At 53.6% G+C, this 19453-nt stretch overlaps 1 protein-coding gene and 1 long non-coding RNA gene across 13 annotated transcripts in view; one reads left to right on the top strand and one right to left on the bottom strand.

Annotated features, from left to right (window-relative positions):
• The window catches only part of GRAMD4 (GRAM domain containing 4), a 116060-nt gene that overhangs the window by 56359 nt on the left and 40248 nt on the right, over window positions 1–19453 (top strand). For all 6 annotated transcript variants that reach the window (XM_050805864.1, XM_050805860.1, XM_050805859.1 and 3 more), the window contains exon 3: window positions 2483–2603. In XM_050805864.1, the coding sequence (XP_050661821.1) occupies window positions 2483–2603 (121 nt within the window). The remainder of the gene's footprint in view (window positions 1–2482; window positions 2604–19453) is intronic.
• On the bottom strand, window positions 17770–18815 carry LOC126963692 (uncharacterized). 7 transcript variants are annotated; one of them, XR_007729188.1, is made up of 5 exons: window positions 18548–18815; window positions 18320–18395; window positions 18130–18281; window positions 17978–18015; window positions 17844–17939 (listed from the first exon to the last, which is right to left on the bottom strand). It is a non-coding gene; the product is annotated as an uncharacterized LOC126963692 (long non-coding RNA). The 7 variants fall into 7 exon arrangements; XR_007729184.1 differs by having other exon boundaries at window positions 17978–18053; window positions 18244–18281; XR_007729190.1 differs by lacking the exon at window positions 17978–18015 and adding an exon at window positions 18054–18091 and having other exon boundaries at window positions 17770–17863; window positions 18244–18395.

The raw sequence follows: 19453 nt of genomic DNA, 5'->3' as shown, positions 1-19453 counted from the left end.
TATTCATAATGAGCTGGGCACAATGACTCACGCCTGAAATCCCAGCACTTTGGGAGGCCAAGGCAGGTGGATCACCTGAGGCTAGGAGTTCAAGACCAGCCTGGGCAACATGGTGAAACCCCATCTCTACTAAAAATACAAAAAAAAATTAGCCAGGTATGGTGGCAGGCGCCTGTAATCCCAGCTACTTGGGAGGCTGAGGCAGGAGAATTGCTTGAATCTGGGAGGTGGAGGTTGCAGTGAGCCGAGATCACGTCACTGCACTCCAGCCTGGGCGATAGAGTGAGACTTCACCGTCTCAAAAAAAAAAAAGAGAAATCATAATAGAAAACATTCAAAACATTCCACACACTTAAACTAGAGAGCAGCGGGCTGGGAGCCCAAGTGCCCTTTGTCCCTTCATGGTTGGTACCACCCCTGGCTACTCCTGTGCTGGGGAGCCGTGTCCTCCCTGCCCCCCCCCCCGCCACTCCTGTCCTGGATGGCCGTGTCCTCCCTGCCTCCTCCCCCGGCCACTCCTGTCCCGGGGAGCCGTGTCCTCCCTGCCCCCACCCGGCCACTCCTGTCCTGGGTGGCCGTGTCCTCCCTGCCCTGATCCCTGGCCACTCCTGTCCTGGGTGGCCATGTTCTCCCTGCCCCGATCCCTGGCCACTCCTGTCCTGGGTGGCCGTGTCCTCCCTGGCCCTGCCCCCGGCCACTGCATGACTCTGGAGCAGGTCCTAGGCACGTTCTCATTCTGTCTGAAACGCGCCAGGGTCTGTGTCTGAAAGATGAGGACTGGAGAGAAACAGCCCAGGGCAGTGCAGGGGGTCTGGCTGCAGGCTTTGCAGTGTGCCTCCTCCTGGCTGCGAGTGGGGGCACCCAGGCCCCTGCCCACTGAGGTGAACCTTTTCCAGGCTGCCTATGTCAGAGCCACCTTCATGGGGATGTTTAGCCCCCGGTGTCTGTCCTGGGGCCCCAGCTGGGGTCCTAGTCTGTTGGCACCTGCGTCGTGAGCTTCCAGGGTCAGCTTGGAGCCCCAGACCCATGTCCGCTGCTGCGTCAGCTGGAGCACAGGTGGGGTTGTGTGACCTCCTCGGGACTCTTTTGGAGTTTCTGTCCTGGACGGGTGCTTGTGGGATCCCAGCTCCCAGCACCTGGGCTCCGCTGGCCTCCCGGAGCAGGCGTCCCGTGTTCCTCATCTGTCAGTGTTGGGATAGACCCCAAGCAGCACCCACAGGGTCCCTCCAGCGGGCAGGACAGATGGAATCACCCTGCCTCCGCTCACCCCCTGGGAAGTCTTGCCCAGCAGCCGAGTAGCTGAAAGTGTGGGAGGTCGGGCACCCAGAATAGGGCAGCCACAACCAGAGTGCCCCGCCCAGAAGCTGCTGGTTTCTTCCTGGGCTATGGCCACAGCGTGGGTGATACATGTGTAAGGAGCCGTTGCAGTGCTGCTCCGGGTGGCCCTGTCGAAGCTGCACATCCATTACCTGGCTCTGGAGGAGGAGGTCTGGGGACCCAGGTGGAGAAATCGGGTCCCTGCCCTCCTGTGGTGGGGCACTCACTCGTGTGCTGTCTCTCACCAGATCCTTGGCAGGATGCAACGTGGAGGGTGACTGTGTGGCGTCCAGTGTGGGGCCCAGGCAGGCCTGGCTGTGCCAGGCGTGGTCCCTGCTTTCTGTCCCATCAGCAAGATGTGCAGCGGCTGCCTGTGCCCAGCCCCTGGGCTCCAGGCATCCGGCAGCGGTGGCCTGTAACTCGAGCCCGTCCTGGCTCGCTGGGGCTGTGAGCTGGGGTTTTTGTGGAGCAGACGGGTTGACGAGGCCCCTGTTTGGAGTTTGCTGTGGCTCGCTGGGGCTGTGAGGTGGGGTGTTCGTGGAGCAGACAGGACGACGAGGCCCCTGTTTGGAGTTTGCTGTGGCTCGCTGGGGCTGTGAGGTGGGGTGTTCGTGGAGCAGACAGAATGACGAGGCCACTGTTTGGAGTTTGCTCACTTCGGTTCCAGCAGACCCTTCCGCCCGGGGGCCAGTCTCTCCGATCTACTCTGTGTGGCTCGTGGAGGCACCCCCCAGCCTCCACTCAGATGTGAGGGCCTGTCTCTGGCATGGCCAGCCGGGCACACGGGGCCAGCACAGTTCCAGGGTTTTCTCCTGTCTGCAGCCCGAGGAGATCGGAATCACAACCATCAAGAGACGAAGCGCCACTCCTCCAGTTTCCATTTTTAAGATGTTTCTTAAAGTCAACCTTACAGGGGCTCACGTTGTCTGAGCTATCCCTGCCCCTAGCAGAGCAGGCTGGGTGGACAGACACGGGTCTTACGCTGGGGGCTCCATCGCCCCATCTGACTGTTGCGTCGTCCCCATGTCCAGAGACTGCAGCTACTGGTCCCTTTCCCATGCCACTGCTGCCATCCTGGGGCCCCGGGCACCCCTGGGGGAACCGAGTGGTGCAGACCCAGGGTGCCACAGGTGGCCCCTCTGAGCTTTCGGTGTTTTTCTTCTAGGCTGGTCCAGGGACCCTCATCATGGCCACAGGAGTCCAGGACTTTAACCGGACAGAGTTTGATCGACTGAATGAGATCAAAGGTCACCTGGAAATTGCCTTATTGGAAAAACACTTCTTACGTGAGTACCAGAAAGCGCTTGGAGGGGATGGGACAAGCTGGGTCAGGGGTGGCTGAGATGAGGGATGTTGTCTTGCCCAGGAGCTGGGTCTGATGAAGACCCATGCCGGCTCCATTGCTGGACGCGAACCCTGGGCAGCTGTGGCTCCGGCGTGGCTCTTTGGGCTGGGTGGTCCCGGCACAGCCTCTGCCCCTGCGTTTGAGCCTCCCTTGCGGCCCTGCTAAGCTGGCACTCAAGGTTGCTCCACAGGGGCTGGGGGCATGGGGGCCTTTCCCCCGTGGGGTAAAGGAGAGTCTCAGGGGAAGAGGAGTGAAATGTTCTGAGAAAATTGTAATTATTTCAGTGAACGCGTCCCTTGCGTTCCCAATGGGTAGCTCAGACTTTTTCAGAGTTTTTGGAAGGACTCTGAAATCTTCCGTTTGTTCTGGTTGGTTTGTGTGTCCAGGAGGGAGGTGGGGCAGTGGACTCTCGTGTCCCCTGGCCTTGGCCAGGCGTGCCCGGCTTGCTGGGCTTTGGGCTCTGCAGCAGTAAGAATGGCAGAGATTCTCATAGGAGGGGCTCGCAGGCCTGGCCCCACTTGGTGTATCGCTCTTGAGCCTCTCTCCCCACCTGTGTCCTCCCTGTTGTCCAGATGTGGAAACTGAGGCACAGAGGATTCACTGAAGTCACCCTGCCATGAGGTGACATCTCGCTAGTAAGGGGCCACTTACCAGTAAGACAGCGCCAGGCAGATGAGTCCCAGAGTTCCTGCCAGCGACCCTGCCACGTGTGGTTTTCACAGCTGACACTATGGTGGAATTCTTGTTATTACGCTCCTGTGTGTCCAGAGCCAGTCACTTGTGAACCACATGGAGCCCCCGTTTGTGACAGGCAGGGGCTTAGGACCCGAGTGGGTAGGTCACTCCCGTCTGGGTGTTGTGCCCAGCGGGGGTCTCTTCCATGCTCTGGACCAGTCGGTGCCTTTGCCAGAAGGGCTGTTGTCTGGGTGCCCCGTCCGTGGTTACCAGTGCTCTCATGTCAAGGCTGGTCCACACGGCCTTGTGGGTTCACCTGGCAACAGGCCAGAGCATGGTAGTGAGCCTATGTGTGTGTGGCACTGGACTGTGTGTGTGCTTAGACGGCATAATGAGCTCTGTGTGCTCATGTTTGTGTGGCCATGGTTAATGGTGTGTGCATGAGTGTGTGTGTGTGTATGTGTATCTTTATATACAGCGGTGGTTAACTCTGCGTATGCGTATGTATGAATAGTTAACCATGGTAGTAGTTAACTGTGTATATATAGACAGTGGTAGTTAACCCTATGTGTGCGTGCGTGTGCGTGTGTGCAGTGGTGGTTAACCCTGTGCGTGCATGCACGTGTGTGGCAGTGGTTAACCGTGTGTGTGCACATGTGCAGGGGTAGTTAACCCTGTGTGTGCCCATGTGCGGCGGTGATTAGCCCTGTGTGTGTGCGTGCGTGTGCAGCAGTAGTTAACCCTCTATGTGCGTATGCAGTGATATTTAACCCTGTGTGTGTGTGCGCGTGTGTGGCAGTGGTTAACCGTGTGTGTATGTGTGCGCTGTGGTAGTTAACCCTGTGTGTGCGTGTGCAGCAGTAAACCCTGTGTCTGTGTGCGCATGTGCAGCGGTGGTTAACCCTGTGTGTGTGTGCGTGTGCCTGCGTACAGTTGTGGTTAACCCTGTGTGTGTGTGTGTGTGTGTGCGCGCGCATGCCCGTGTACAGTTGTGGTTAACCGTGTGTGTGTGTGCATGCCCGTGTGCGGCAGTATTAACCGTGTGTGTGTGTGCATGCCCGTGTGCGGCAGTATTAACCGTGTGTGTGCACATGTGTGTGTCCATCTGTACTCTGACAGCTTTTTCAGGCACCTGAGGACTGGACATTGGTCGTTCTGAGGACAGCTCTGGTGACACGTTGTGGCTGTGCCGTGGAGTGACTCAGTCTACCCACTAGTCTTAGGTTGCATAGAGCCAGCCTGGGCAGAGAGGGGCTGGGCCCTGTGGGCTGCTGACAGGGTTCGGTCCTCCCGATGACCATCCTGGCGACCTGCCGCCTGCAACCTCGCCGGTTTGCAGTGGTGGCTCTGCTGGAGTTGATGGAACTCTGAGAATGGAGAAGCTGGGCTCTCCCTGGGTGGTGGCAGCAGGGGACGGGCCCTTGGTTGACTGTCCAGCGGGGCCTGTGCATGGAGGGTGTGGCCCGGAGAGCATCGCTCGGCAGACCCTAGTTAAGTCGTCAACCCCCAGAGGCTGCCTTGTCCGCTGAACCTGGCGAACTGCCTTTCTGTGAGTCAAAGGGGTTGAATATTGATGGTTTTTCAGTCACGGGGCAGGGGGTCGACGTTTCACTTTCAGGGAGCAGGTGCTCTTGGCGCAGGGGAAGGATCTGTGAGCATCAACAGGGACCCTCTGCTGGGGCCCAGGAAGCTTCAGGAGAAGGGGCGAGCTGGCATGTGGGGTGGAGGGATGGAGGGACGCCTGTCCATGCACATTCACTTTGAGGCTTTGTTGATACAAAGTTGCAAAATGGAGACAGCAGAGCCCACAGGGCTGCCTCTCTGGGGACAAGCAGATCCCGGAGGAAATGAGGCCACTTGGTCATGAACAGAGCTGCTGGCGTCCATGGACCAGCACTTGTGACTGTGTCCTCAGCATTTGCCAGAGGAGCATCTCCTTTTACCCCTTGGTAGCTCATGAAGTAAAAGTGTTGGGTTCAACTCTGACAGCCTGTAGGGTGGTGAGCACAGGGATTCTTTTTTAATGACGGAAAATTTCAAATGTATCCAGAAACGGAGCAGAGTGTCACGGGCCTCCCTGGTTGAAACCCACCATTAGCCGCAACAAGATTCCAGACCAGGCAGCTTCCCTGACACGCCCTCTCCCTGCCCCCTACCCCCTACGCGCTCCCCGTCCCCGCCCCCCCCCCCCCCCCCCCCCCCCCCCCCCGCTGATGTTTTGGAGCAAATCCCAGCCAGCATCCTCTCATTTCAGCTGTAAATATTTCAGTGGGTAGCTCAATGTGTTTTAAAAACAAAAGCCACAAGTCTAATATCATAACTGAAAAAAGCAAACAGCTTTTCGTTAATACCATCAGCTGTCCAACTTAGGTTCAAATTTCCCTGATAGGGAATGAGCCATTGCACTCCAGCCTGGATGACAGAGTGAGACCCCATCTCTTAATATTTTTATTTTATTGTATTTTATTAATTTATTTAGAGATGGAGTCTCACTGTCACTCAGTCCGGAGTGCAGTGGTGTGTGATCTTGGCTCGCTGTAACCTCTGCCTGCCGGGTTCAAGTGATTCTCTGGCCTCAGCCTCCTGAATAGCTGGGATTACAGGCGCCCGCCACCATGCCTGGGTAATTTTTGTATTTTTAATGGAGACGGGGTTTCACCATGTTGGCCGGACTGGTCTCGAACTGTTGACCTCAGGTGATCCACCTGCCTCGGCCTTCCAAAGTGTCAGAATTACAGGCGTGAGCCACTGCATCCGACCCCATCTCTAAATAAATAAATAAATAAATAAATGAAGGAAGGAAGGAAGGAAGGAAATAAATTTCCCTGAGGAGGTCTCAGGTTGCTTTGCAGCTCTCTCTGAATGAAGAGTCAGATGAGGTTGGTGTGTTGTGCTTGGCGGTGTCTCTCTCTAGTCTTGACCCTGCAGGTTCTCGCATCACACTTTTTGTCCTTGGTAGACCAGGTCACCTGCTGGACAGTCTCTGCTGTGGACTCTGCTGAAGGTAGCCTAACATGGTCCATACCCTGTGCTTCCCGGTCGCGACAGGGTTAGGTGACCCTCGGGGGACGATCCCTCTGTTGGTGGTGCTGTGTGCTTCCATGAGGCAGTCTCTGTTCAATGTCACAGCTTTGATGATTATTGCTCGGAGCCATCATTTCATTAGAGGTTGCAGAATGGTCATTTTCTACTTCCGCCATTCCCTTTCCATTTGTTAGCTGACACATTTCTGAAAACAAACTTCCCTTTGTCCGCCGTTTGGCTCCACCGAGGAGTAGTTCATAGACGAGGGGCAGAGTGCATGGTTGGAGTCCCCCCTCGTTTTCCAGTTTTCAGAATAATAAGTTGCATTCTCTTCTGAGAACAGCCACCAGTGAGGGTGTTGGGCTCTCCTGGGGTTTTTGGTATTCTCATGGGACAGTGAATGTAAACATATTTGGCGTGTTTTGATAATTCTGGTTCGTATCTGATTAATGCTCAAATGGTTCTGCCTCTGGGCCTCTTTCAGTTGGCTTCTGAGAGTCCTTTTGACACAACCCAGTTGTCTCTGAGAGATTCCTTGCTTTTTGGTGTGACCAGATATCCCAGGCTCATCACCAGTCCTGGAATTGACCATTTCTGAAATAAAGCCCTGGTTCCTTTTGGTGGAAGCGGACATTGACACACTCCGTGGGGATCCTGGGGCATTGATGGCCGCTGGTGACCTGTTGTGTCTGGACCTTCTCAGTGGACAGGGCATGGGCCTCAGGAGTTCATACAGATAATTCTATGGGAATTCACATCCAGGACTCCTAAAGTGCCTGTTTAACCTCATCGGACTTTTATTGTATCTTTCTTTTGCTGAAATCTTGGTTCTCAGTAAATATCATCAGCATTACTCATTTGTTTGATCCCTTGATAATACACACAATCTCAAAATAAAATATCACAGGATTACTCAATGCGGTCTGTATTTGTTTCTAGTTCTTTTGTCCTTAGGACATGTTCCACTAGAAGGGTACAGGTTGTGGTGTTCGACAGTCATTGGCAAGACTTTTTCCTTCCTTTGTGGCTGTGTTATCAAGTCAGTACAGAGTTGGGTGCATTTGTGTCTTTTCACCTTAGATTTCTAGAGATGGCTTTTTTTTCTTTTAAATTTTGACATGATTTCAGACTTACAGGAAAGTTACAAAAATAATACAAAGAATTCTTGTATATTTTTCATCTAGTTATTCCCCAAAGGTTAATATTTTACCACATTTGTCTGTCTGCCTCTCTTATCTATCTATCCATCCATCCATCTATTTATCCATTCATAGATCCATCCATCCATCCATCCATTTATCCATCCATCCATCCATCCACGCATCCATCCATCCATCCATCCATCCATCCATCCATCCGTCCATCCGTCTATCCTTCTATCCATCCATCCATCCATCCATTTATCCATTTATCCATCCATTTATCCATCCATTCATCCATTTATCCATCCATGGATCCATCTATCCATCCATCCATCCATCCATCCATGCATCCATGCATCCATCCATGCATCCATGCATCCATCCATCCGTCCATCCGTCCATCCATCCATCCATCCATCCATCCATCCATCCATCCGTCCATCTGTCCATCTATCCATCCATCCATTTATACATTTATCCATCCATTTATCCATCTATCAATCCATCCATCCATCCGTCTATCCATCCATTTATCCATTCATGGATCCATCTATCCATCCATCCATCCATCCATCCATCCATCTATGCATCCATGCATCCATCCGTCTATCCGTCCATCCGTCCATCCGTCCGTCCGTCCGTCCATCCATCCATCCATCCATCCATCCATCCATCCATCCATCCATCTATCCATCCATCCATCCATCCATCCATCCATCCATCCATCCATCTATGCATCCATGCGTCCATCCGTCCATCCGTCCATCCGTCCATCCGTCCGTCCGTCCGTCCGTCCGTCCGTCCATCCATCCATCCATCCATCCATCCGTCCATCCATCTGTCCATCCATCCGTTTATCCATTTATCCATCCATTTATCCATCCATTTATCCATCCATCCATCCATTTATCCATCCATGTATTCTTTTTTTCTGAGCTGCTTGGTGGTCGGTTGCAGACACAATACCCCTGAGTGCTAAAAACTTTTGTTGTGTTTCCAAAAAGCAAGGATATTCTCTTATCTAACTACAGGACAGTTATCAAAATCATGAAATTAACACTGATACAATGCTATTATCTGGTCTGAGATCTTATTCCTACCTCACTATTGTCTAGTAACGTCCTTTGTAGCAAAAGACAGTTCTGAGTTGCGATAGTTTCATACTTCTTTTGTCTCCTTTCACCTGGAGCAGTTCCTTCTTTGTTTCCTGATATTGACGTTTTTGAAGAGCACAGGTCAGTTATTTTGCAGACTGTCCTCAATTTGGGTTGGCCCTGTTTCCTCATGAAGAGACTCAGGTCATGCGATTATGTCCGGGTGCCACAGACATGATGGTGTGTCCTTATGTCACATCGGCGGGTACATGATGCCATTTTGTCCCATGATGCATGATGTAGAGAATTCTTTTTTAAATTAAATTTATTCGTACAGCTATCTAAAATCGTTTCCATGGTTCCAAAGTCAAGGTATATTCAGAGAAGTCGAGTTTCTCTTCTTGCACCCCGCCCCCATTTCCTTTCTTCCCCTGTAGATAACCAGTTTCCTTCTAATTTTACACTGTATTCTTCCAACTGAAATTTTTATAAGCATGAGCATCTATATTGATTCTTACCTTCCTGCTTAGATAAATGTTAGGGTGCTCACACTTTCTACACACTCACATTATATCCTGTAGGTCACTCCAAAATGGTACACAGAGATAATCCCTGTTCCAGGTTACACCTGCCCCTGTTCCGTGTTACAACTGTTCCTGTTCCATGTTACATCTGTCTCTGTTCTGGACCTGCCCCTGTTCCAGGTTACACCTGTTCCTGTTCCAGGTTACACCTGCCCCTGTTCCGTGTTACACCTGTCCCTGTTCTGTGTTACACCTGCCCCTGTTCCGTGTTACACCTGTCCCTGTTCTGTGTTACACCTGCCCCTGTTCCATGTTGCACCTGTCCCTGTTCCATGTTACACCTACCCCTGTCCCCAGTTACACCTGTCCCTGTCCCCAGTCACACCTGTCCCTGTTCCATGTTACACCCATCCCTTTTCTGGGTTACACCTGTCCCATGTTACACCTGTCCCTATCCCGGGTTACACCTGTCCTGGTTCTGGGTTACACCTGTCCCTGTCCTGGGTTACACTTGTCCCTGTCCTGGGTTACACGCATCCCTTTTCTGGGTTACACCTGTCCCATGTTACACCTGTCCCTGTCTCGGGTTACACCTGTCCCTGCTCTGGGTTACACCTGTCCCTGCTCTGTGTTCTACCTGTCCCTGTTCCAGGTTATACCTGTCCCTGTTCCAGGTTATACCTGTCCCTGTTCCGGGTTACATCTATGTCCACAGTGTGACTGTAGCATGGCTTCATCCACTTGTCTACTTGTTCCCTTTTTTTTTTTTTCCACTTTTATTTTTTATTTTTCTTTTCTTTTCTTTTTTTTTTTTAAGACGGAGTCTCACTCTGTCGCCCGGGCTGGAGTACAGTGGCCGGATCTCAGCTCACTGCAAGCTCCACCTCCCGGGTTTACGTCATTCTCCTGCCTCAGCCTCCCGAGTAGTAGCTGGTACTATAGGCGCCCGCCACCTCGCCCGGCTAGTTTTGTTTTGTTTTTTGGTTTTTTTTTTTTTATTTTTTTTTTAGTAGAGACGGGGTTTCACTGTGTTAGCCAGGATGGTCTCAATCTCCTGGCCTCGTGATCCGCCCGTCTCGGCCTCCCAAAGTGCTGGGATTACAGGCTTGAGCCACCGCGCCCGGCCCCACTTTTATTTTTGAGACAGGGTCTCATTCTGTCACTCAGGCTGGAGTGCAGTAGCACAATCCTGGCTCACTGCAGCCTCATCCTCCCAGACTCAAGCAGTCCTCCCACCTCAGCCTCCTGAGTAGCAAGGACTATAGGCACATGCCACCGCACCTGGCTTTTGTGTGTATGTGTGTGGAGACGGGGCTTCATCATGTTGCCCAGGCTGATCTTGAACTCCTGGACTCAAGCCATCCATCCGCCTCAGCCTCTCGAAGTTTATTACAGGTGTGAGCCAGTAATAATAATAATAATAATAATAATAATAATAATAAGGCCTTGCTTATTCCCTGTTGATGGACAGCTGTACTGTCTCCAGGAGTACAGGATGTTAGTAGTTACAGGTAGTTCTTAGCAGGCTGTCTGCACCTGGAGGATATGGAATGAGCTTGTTTTTATACCCCAAGCATGATGTCTTGGGTATAGTGGGAGCTTGGTGAATGGAGGGATTAATTGCAGATTAGTTGGAGTTTGCCCAGCAGAACCTATGCCCTGTCCCATTCTCACACCCATCTTAGTCCCCAGAAGGATATAGAATGTGAGAAAGGACATTATGTAATCTGGAGACCCACAGGTGTATTCTGGTTGTCACTAAGCCAACATCTGTGTGCTGCTGTGGCCATCCCTGCCTCTCCTGACCTGCAGGAGGGAGTGCTGGCGTGGAGAGCTGTGTTAGGAGTCAGGACCCAATTCTAATCCTTGACTCAGGCACTGGTTAGCAGGTGACTGTGGACATTTACCCGTTTGGGGCCTCAGCTCCCCCACCTGTAAAACAGCTAAGTGGTCAGTGTTAAAATTCCACTCCATTATCTATAGTACCTTCTCTCAGAAAGCAGAGTATTATTCTTCACAGAGGAGGGGAAATGGCCCAAGTATGCCGCAGCCTTCTCTGATGATTAAATCCTGAAGAGTACATTTTCCTTCAAGAAAGTGACACAGGATGAAGACTGTGAAGTTGAAATGGATTTTGGCTCGTGGCTGAAGGCAGGAGCCTAAATTTGTTAAAGAAGCACATAAATAAATTAAAAGCATCATGCATTTTTATGTAGCCCCAAATGCATTTCGGTTGCTAGTGCTTTTTGAGCGCGGTTGCCGTGCACGCGTGTGCATCTGTTGGTCACTTGTCACCTGCCGCGCGCAGGCTCTGGGAGGTGAGATTCCCCAGGGTTGTAAGGTGCACACACAGCCTCTACGCAAGGGCAATGTGATGCAGAATTTGGATTTTGGAGGGGAAGTGCTTCTGAGGACCCTTGGGGCCAGGGAGCTTCTCTTCCTGGGGGCTTCTCGGTTGCTAGGCTGTGTAGGGGAGCCCTCGTGACTGCCTTTCTTCTTCCTGTGTCGCTGGGGAGGGCTGCAGATGCCTCCCGGCTGAGCTGGAGGGTGCTTCCCTAGGCTACCACGCCCCATCTCTGGGCATGGGTACCCTCATAGCACCAGACACGGGTGGATTCCCGGCAGATGCACTCAGATGGGCAGTGGTAGTGGTTCCCCAAGAGTGTGACTTGGAGAGAAGGTGCCTTTTCCTCCTGAGCCCCTGGTGCTCCTGGAAGCTCCCTTTCCTGCTGTCACATACAGGGATCAGAGTGGCCGGCCCTTAGGCCATGGGAGGTCTTCTCGAAGAAGCTGGCAGGAGGGGCCAGCCATCTGCCTCCTGAGGCCTGCAGGGCTTCCTCTGAATGCACAGCTTTAATGGAGGGGTCCTGGAGGGGAAGGGAAGTTTCTAGGTGGCTGTCCTGGGTGATTCAGAGGGAGGAAAACCTTCCTTACCGTTGAAGTCTTCTGGAAGCAGAGGGGTCTGGGGAGCTGCCAGCTGCCTGCTGGTGAGGGTGTCCTTTTGAGACCAGATGGAGACAGGTTTAGGCGTGGGGTTGACTCAAAATCTCTGGACTTGCCCCTTCGGACCTGGGCCTGTGGGTGTGGTTCTTGACTCAGGCCTTTTAAACTCCGCTTTTACAGTTTCGCCAGTGGTGAAAAGATAAACTCTGAAGACATACCTGAGACTGGGCACTTTACAAACAAAAGAGGTTTAATGGACTTACAGTTCCACATGGCTGGGGAGGCCTTGCAATCATGGAGGAAGGCAAGGAGGAGCAAGTCACATCTTACATGGATGGCAGCAGGCAAAGAGCGAGCTTGTGCGGGGAAACGCCTCCTTACAAAACCGTCAGATCTCATGAGACTCCTTCACGATCACAAGAACAGCACAGGAGACACCTGCCCCCGTGTTTTAATTACCTCCCACCGGGTCCTTCCCACAACACGTGGGAATTCAAGATGAGATTTGGGTGGGGACACAGTCAAACCATATCAGACTTCCAGGGCCAGACACTGGGTTGCTCTGGTTCTGCCCTAGAGTGACGTGTTTAATAAGTGATGACTGTGAGTGGCTGACCCAGACCTACAGAAGGGAGCAGACAGGCAGAAGATAAAGACAGGTGGCTCTGAGACAGTGGCGTGTCTGTATTACACGGAATTTCCCTAGGAAAAAACGAAGTTGGCCCCCAATCCATGTTTCTCCATCACCTGCATTGCCCCATGAACACCCGCCTGCTCTTTAATTACACATTGTGGATGTTCGGCCCTGGGATCCTTCATTGCCCAGGACAGATCTTTGAGTACGGGGTGAGCTGACCTCGCCACACTGAGTTCCTGGCCCCGTCCCTGGAGCTCACACCTCAGAGGAGAAACCCCTGATCCTGCCAGCGGGGGGCGTCCTCCCTGCTGCCCCCAGGGGCTGGGGTGAAGTCAGAGAGGGACCCTGAACACCCCTGCCTGTGTGTTTTGCAATGGCTGCAGGTCCTGGGTCCGGCATCGTCATCCGACAGGTGTTTTGGATGATGCCTGTGTTGAATTCCATGGGAAGTGTTAATTCAGGAACCACTGCCCACCTCTGTGACCTCTCTAGTCAACTGCATCCTGCCCCGATGAACACATCCCAGCTCCCTGGCCTCACAGCCGAGGTCCTGTGTGCAGTGGGTGAGACAATCCCCAGGCCAGCAAGCCTTCCCGTCCTCTGCACCTCATCTGTAGATGAGGCTGCATGGCAGAGACAAGCTCTCTCGTGGCACATGGAGTGTGCTGGTGCAGCACCTGGCGTGTCCTAGTGTCCCAGCTCTGTAAGGAGACCCTTATTTGTCACATTCATCTACCAACTGGACTCATGTGGGAGGGAGTAAAGGTAGCTGCTGCCTTATCGGTGACTTCCAAGGGCTTGGGCCCAGAGCCTGGCAGCTATTGGATGCTCAGCGCACGTCTGCGTGTATGTATATATGGATGGATGGATGGCTGGCTGTGGGTGAGTGGATAGGTAGATGGGTAGATAGGTGAGTGGATGGGTGGATGGATGCATTGCTGGATAGATGGATGGGTGGATGGATGAATGGATGGATGGATGAGTGGACATGTAGATGGATGGATGGGTGAGTAGATGGATGGATGGATCAGTGAGTAGGCAAACAAATAGGTAGATTAGGTAAATGGGTGGGTAAATCATGGATGGATGGATGGGTGGATGAACAGACAAGTGAGTGGATGGATGGATGAATGGGTGAGTGGATGGATAGATGGGTGGGTGAATGGGAAATGGGATGGGTAGATGGATTGGTGAGTGGATGGATGGATGGATGGATGTGTGAGTGGATGGATGGATGGGTGAGTAGATGGATGGATGGGTGAGTGGATGGATGGATGAATGGATGGATGGGTGAGTAGATAGATATATGGGTGGGTGAATGGGAGAAGGGATGGTTAGATGGGTGGGTGAGTGGATGCGTGGATGGATGGACATGGGGGTGGATGGATGGGTGATTGGATAGATGGATGCATCAATGAGAAAGCAAACAAATGGGTAGATTAGGTAATGGGTGGGTAAATGATGGATGAATGGATGGATGGGTGAATGAGCAGACGGGTGAGTAGATGGATGCATGGATGGATGGATGGATAGGTAGATAAATTAACTAATAACGCTGTTTCCTCCACTAGGCATGCCCTTTTGCACATACTTTAAGGCCTCACTGGCCACCTCCCAGAGCTCCGGATGTACCTCCTTCCTCTCATTCTGTCTGGTGTTTGGTCCCAGGCACGGTTTTATCTGTGCCACCTTTGCTTCCTAGTGCCTTGGGGCCTAGAGTCACCAGCTGGAAGTGGAGTTGGGGAGTGTCCCTGATTGCCCCTAGCCCACACTCAGCAGGGAGCAGGTGCTTGGCAGAGAGCCTGTTGCTGTGGGAAGGGACTGGGGGCCCGGAGGGCTTGGCTGCTGGGTGCCAAGTGCTTGGTTGGAAAGGGAGGTTGCGGGGGCGAGGGACGGCACGTGCTGTCAAGCACACGCCTCTCCTGGCTCCGTGCTGGGCCGGAGCCCCACAGTCCAGCCCACAGGCTGTCAGATGCCACGTGCCTCTCACAGGGAGAGGTAGGCATCGGTTTCTGAAAACCAGCTGCTCCGGGTGGAAACCCTGGCTGGGATCCTAGTTCTTCTTATTTGGCATGGTAAAAATGTCAGTACATTATTTGTCCACCTTAGATCCTGCACTGGTGTCCTGAAATGGACCTAAAACGGCGGTCGGCCAGCTATGCGCGCAGCAGCCTACGACATTAGGGTGTGATGTGCTTGGAAGGTTGCTTCTTCCTAGTTACCGACCGAGACGGTGTTGACAGTTGATTGTTCAGTAAACATTACCGCCGCACATAGCGGTAAATGACACCGCAATAAATAAATGTTAGGGAGAAAATGCAGGCAAAACTTGACCATGAAAGCAAGGCATTTCTTGGAATTTTTTGTCTTCCCCGAGCAGGTAGGGCCATGGGAGGAAGGGGTTAAAGCGGCTGCCTCTGTGTGGCGACTGTAGCTGGCGCTGTACTCTGGGCTCTGCAGTGTAACTTGCAGCTGGGTAATTCGATGGAGGGAATGCCTGTCTTCTAGAAAGGTCCTGTGGTGATAGCGGGAGGGCTGAATTGGGCTGGGAGAGTTCACGTGAGAGTCCAGGGGAGGTGGCCAGGTGGGACCTCTGGGGGTGCGGGCCTCTAGGGGTGCGGGCCTCTGGGGGTGCAGGCCTCTGCCTGGCCAGGAGCAGCTTTTTGGGTGGATCCTGAGTTCGCGCCCCTGGTCTGGTGGGAAGGAGTTTTATTTAAAGATTATCACTTGATTTTTATTTTTGGGTGAGGCAGGGCCTGTTGAATCAGTCGTGTGCCAAGAGGACTCCTGCCTGAGAGATCTACTTTTGCAGGTTTAAAAATAGCCGCAGAGCTGCTTTCCTTCCTTCCAGTAACTTCCCTGTGGGCTGGGCGTCGAGGCTGGGTGGAGGCCGGGCCTCGGCCTCACCGTCTGGGCCTGCGTAGGCCTGAGCCGATGCATCTCCTTTGCCTCCCCTCAAATCAGGGTGGCCGTTCACTCATCAGAGAACGTGCTGGGGGCTGCCCTGGAGTGACCGGTGAGGTGGTCATCCCTGCCCTTCTCCTTCCAGACGCTGGGGAGGTGTGAAGGCTGGAGTGGGTGGGTGCACAACCAGCCTGGCTGTCCCGGGGCTTCCTTTAGCCTCTGTGGGGCGATTTGTATGTGCGATGTATCGCCACACCAGGCTCTTGTCCTGTCCCGGGGGCTCCTGGTCTGTGGCTGATCTGCTTCATTCCTTGGAGAGTGGTGGCTGGTGCTATCTGGAGTGGGTGGGGCTGCCTGCAGGACCAGAGCCACTCTTCCTCGTGAGCATCCCTAAACCTTGTGCTAGAGCTTGACCCCCGACTGCAAGACGCCTGTGGGTCTGAGGGTCCCTCTGGGCACACAGAGTGTCCCCTGGGCCTCCTTCCATCTTCCCCTCCACCCCGACATATTTTGCAGCCCCATGACTCTTGTGATAGGTTGGAGTGGGGGCAGGCCCTGGCCCATTGGGTAGCCATGCTGGTTTCCCCATGGCCATGCACCTGGGCTGCCTCGCTTTCTTTCCTGACAGTGAGACGGCCGACGTGCCTTCCTGGGCACTGGGAGAGCAGACCCCTGGATGAGAACTCACGAGGCAGGCACAGATTTCTCGTTTCAGGTGCTCCCTTGGCACTTAGGTTCTCGGGGTTCGACTCACTCCTTGGCCAGGCATTTTGGGCCCCTGGCCTCCCACTGGGTTCCTTGCCATTCGGTGGCTGCTGTCACCAGGTCTGCTGTGCACTCAGCCCATTTCAGCCAGCACTCGACCCTGGAAGAGGCACAGCTCACTGGGCTGGAAACAGTGCCACGGGATCCGCACAAGCCATGGCCTCTGATGTGGTGGCTCCTCTGCTCCTGCAGGGCCATGACTTTCTGGTCTGATGTCGCAGGCCACGGCTCCCACTCCTGGGTCTCCACCTGGGACTTGGCCCTGGCAGGTGTGATATCACGCGCATCCTGGTGCACCCGGGCAGCCTCCCATCCCTGTGCGGCGTGTATGGCTGCCGCCTGGATGCTCACACACGTCTTGCACGTGTCTGTGCCCGAGACAGGTGCAGGGAGTCTCGGGAGAGAAGGTGCCCGGTGCTGCCATTAGGATGCGCTGTGGCAGGTCATGCATTTCTGGGCCGCGTGGGTGACTCTGGAACATCCCCTCCATCTGTGCTGTTCACTGTGGAGCTTTAGAGAGGCTCAGTGTACAGTTTTCTGGTGGGGCCGCCTCGGTGGCGGCGCCAGGGAATCCTGCTTCAGGTGCCTTTGGGGGCACAGCTGGAAGTGGGGAGGAGAGAGACAGAGCTGGGGCCACCGGGGACCCCATACTCCTGGAGGGCTCCTGGACCCACCAAAGGAGGGCTTCCAGTGGTTTTAAGACCCAAGGACTGCCAGAGGCAGGAAAGTCCACGCCGGGCCGGGTGGAAGGATGAGGACTCGCCCAGCCTGCCTAGGCGCTTGGTTCCTTTGCCTGACACGATCATCTCAAGGGAGAGGATGGTTGGCACAATCATGGCCCCACAGAGTGGCCATGTCCCCCTGCCTGTGAATATGGCCTCCCCTGGCAGAAGGAACTTTGTAGATGTGGATGAGTCGCAGACCTTTGGCGGAGATGGTTCTGGATTATTGAGTCACAGGCCTTTGGTGGAGATGGTTCTGGACTATTGAGTCTCAGACCTTTGGCGGAGATGATTCTGGACTATTGAGTCTCAGACCTTTGGCGGAGATGGTTCTGGACTATTGCGTCTCAGACCTTTGGCGGAGATGGTCCTGGACTATTGAGTCTCAGACCTTTGGTGGAGATGGTTCTGGACTATTGAGCCGCAGACCTTTGGCGGAGATGGTTCTGGACTATTGAGTCTCAGACCTTTGGCGGAGATGATTCTGGACTATTGAGCCGCAGACCTTTGGTGGAGATGGTTCTGGACTATTGAGCCGCAGACCTTTGGCGGAGATGGTCCTGGACTATTGAGTCTCAGAACTTTGGTGGAGATGATTCTGGACTATTGAGCCGCAGACCTTTGGCGGAGATGGTTCTGGACTATTGAGTCTCAGACCTTTGGCGGAGATGGTTCTGGACTATTGCGTCTCAGACCTTTGGCGGAGATGGTTCTGGATTAGTGAGTCGCAGGCCTTTGGCGGAGATGGTTCTGGACTATTGAGTCTCAGACCTTTGGTGGAGATGGCTCTGGACTATTGAGTCTCAGACCTTTGGCAGAGATGGTTCTGGACTATTGAGTCTCAGACCTTTGGCGGAGATGGTTCTGGATTATTGAGTCTCAGACCTTTGGCGGAGATGGTTCTGGACTATTGAGTCGCAGGCCTTTGGCGGAGATGGTTCTGGACCTTTGAGTCTCAGACCTTTGGCGGAGATGGTTCTGGACTATTGAGTCTCAGACCTTTGGCGGAGATGGTTCTGGACTATTGAGTCTCAGACCTTTGGCGGAGATGGTTCTGGATTAGTGAGTCGCAGGCCTTTGGCGGAGATGGTTCTGGACTATTGAGTCTCAGACCTTTGGCGGAGATGGCTCTGGACTATTGAGTCTCAGACCTTTGGCAGAGATGGTTCTGGACTATTGAGTCTCAGACCTTTGGCGGAGATGGTTCTGGATTATTGAGTCTCAGACCTTTGGCGGAGATGGTTCTGGACTATTGAGTCGCAGGCCTTTGGCGGAGATGGTTCTGGACCTTTGAGTCTCAGACCTTTGGCGGAAATGGTTCTCGACTATTGAGTCTCAGACCTTTGGCGGAGATGGTTCTGGACTATTGAGTCACAGGCCTTTGGCGGAGATGGTTCTGGACTATTGAGTCACAGGCCTTTGGCGGAGATGGTTCTGGACTATTGAGTCTCAGACCTTTGGCGGAGATGGTTCTGGACTATTGAGTCTCAGACCTTTGGCGGAGATGGTTCTGGACTATTGAGTCTCAGACCTTTGGCGGAGATGGTTCTGGACTATTGAGTCTCAGACCTTTGGCGGAGATGGTTCTGGACTATTGAGCCGCAGACCTTTGGCGGAGATGGTTCTGGACTATTGAGCCGCAGGCCTTTGGCGGAGATGGTTCTGGACTATTGAGTCGCAGGCCTTTGGCGGAGATGGTTCTGGACTATTGAGCCGCAGACCTTTGGCGGAGATGGTTCTGGACTATTGAGTTGTAGGCCTTTGGCAGAGATGGTTCTGGACTATTGAGCCGCAGACCTTTGGCGGAGATGGTTCTGGACTATTGAGTCACAGGCCTTTGGTGGAGATGGTTCTGGACTGTTGAGTCACAGGCCTTTGGTGGAGATGGTTCTGGATTATTGAGTCGCAGACCTTTGGCGGAGATGGTTCTGGATTACCCGGGGGCGCACAGTCACCACAGAGGTTCTGAGAAGGAGGCGGCAGGAAGGTCAGGGGAGGCTGTGTGAGGGTGAGGTCAAAGGTCACAGTGATGTCATTGCTCCCTGGGGGCCCCCAGCCAAGGAGCACCGGGGCTTCGGGAAGCTGGAAGGGCAGGAAATGGGTCTCCCCCTACCAGGAGCCTCCAGAAGGAAGAGCCCTGCCCACGTCGTGACCTCAGCCCAGGGAGACCCAGGCTGGACTTCTGACTCCAGAACTGTAAGAGAATACGTTTGTGTTGTTTTAAGCCGCTGTGTTGGTGGCGAGCCATGGGAAACAAATGCAGAGGTCACCAAGGGGCCCCGTGGCCTGCCCTGTGTGTGGCCTCGCTCCCACCCCCACCCTGCAGACACCTCAGCCCTGACCTGCGGGGCAGGGAGGCCT

This window comes from Macaca thibetana, chromosome 10 (genome assembly GCF_024542745.1).
Source record: "Macaca thibetana thibetana isolate TM-01 chromosome 10, ASM2454274v1, whole genome shotgun sequence".
Lineage (NCBI taxonomy): Eukaryota > Metazoa > Chordata > Mammalia > Primates > Cercopithecidae > Macaca > Macaca thibetana.
Note: the sequence above shows the minus strand (reverse complement) of the source record. Positions and strands in the feature narration are given on the sequence as shown.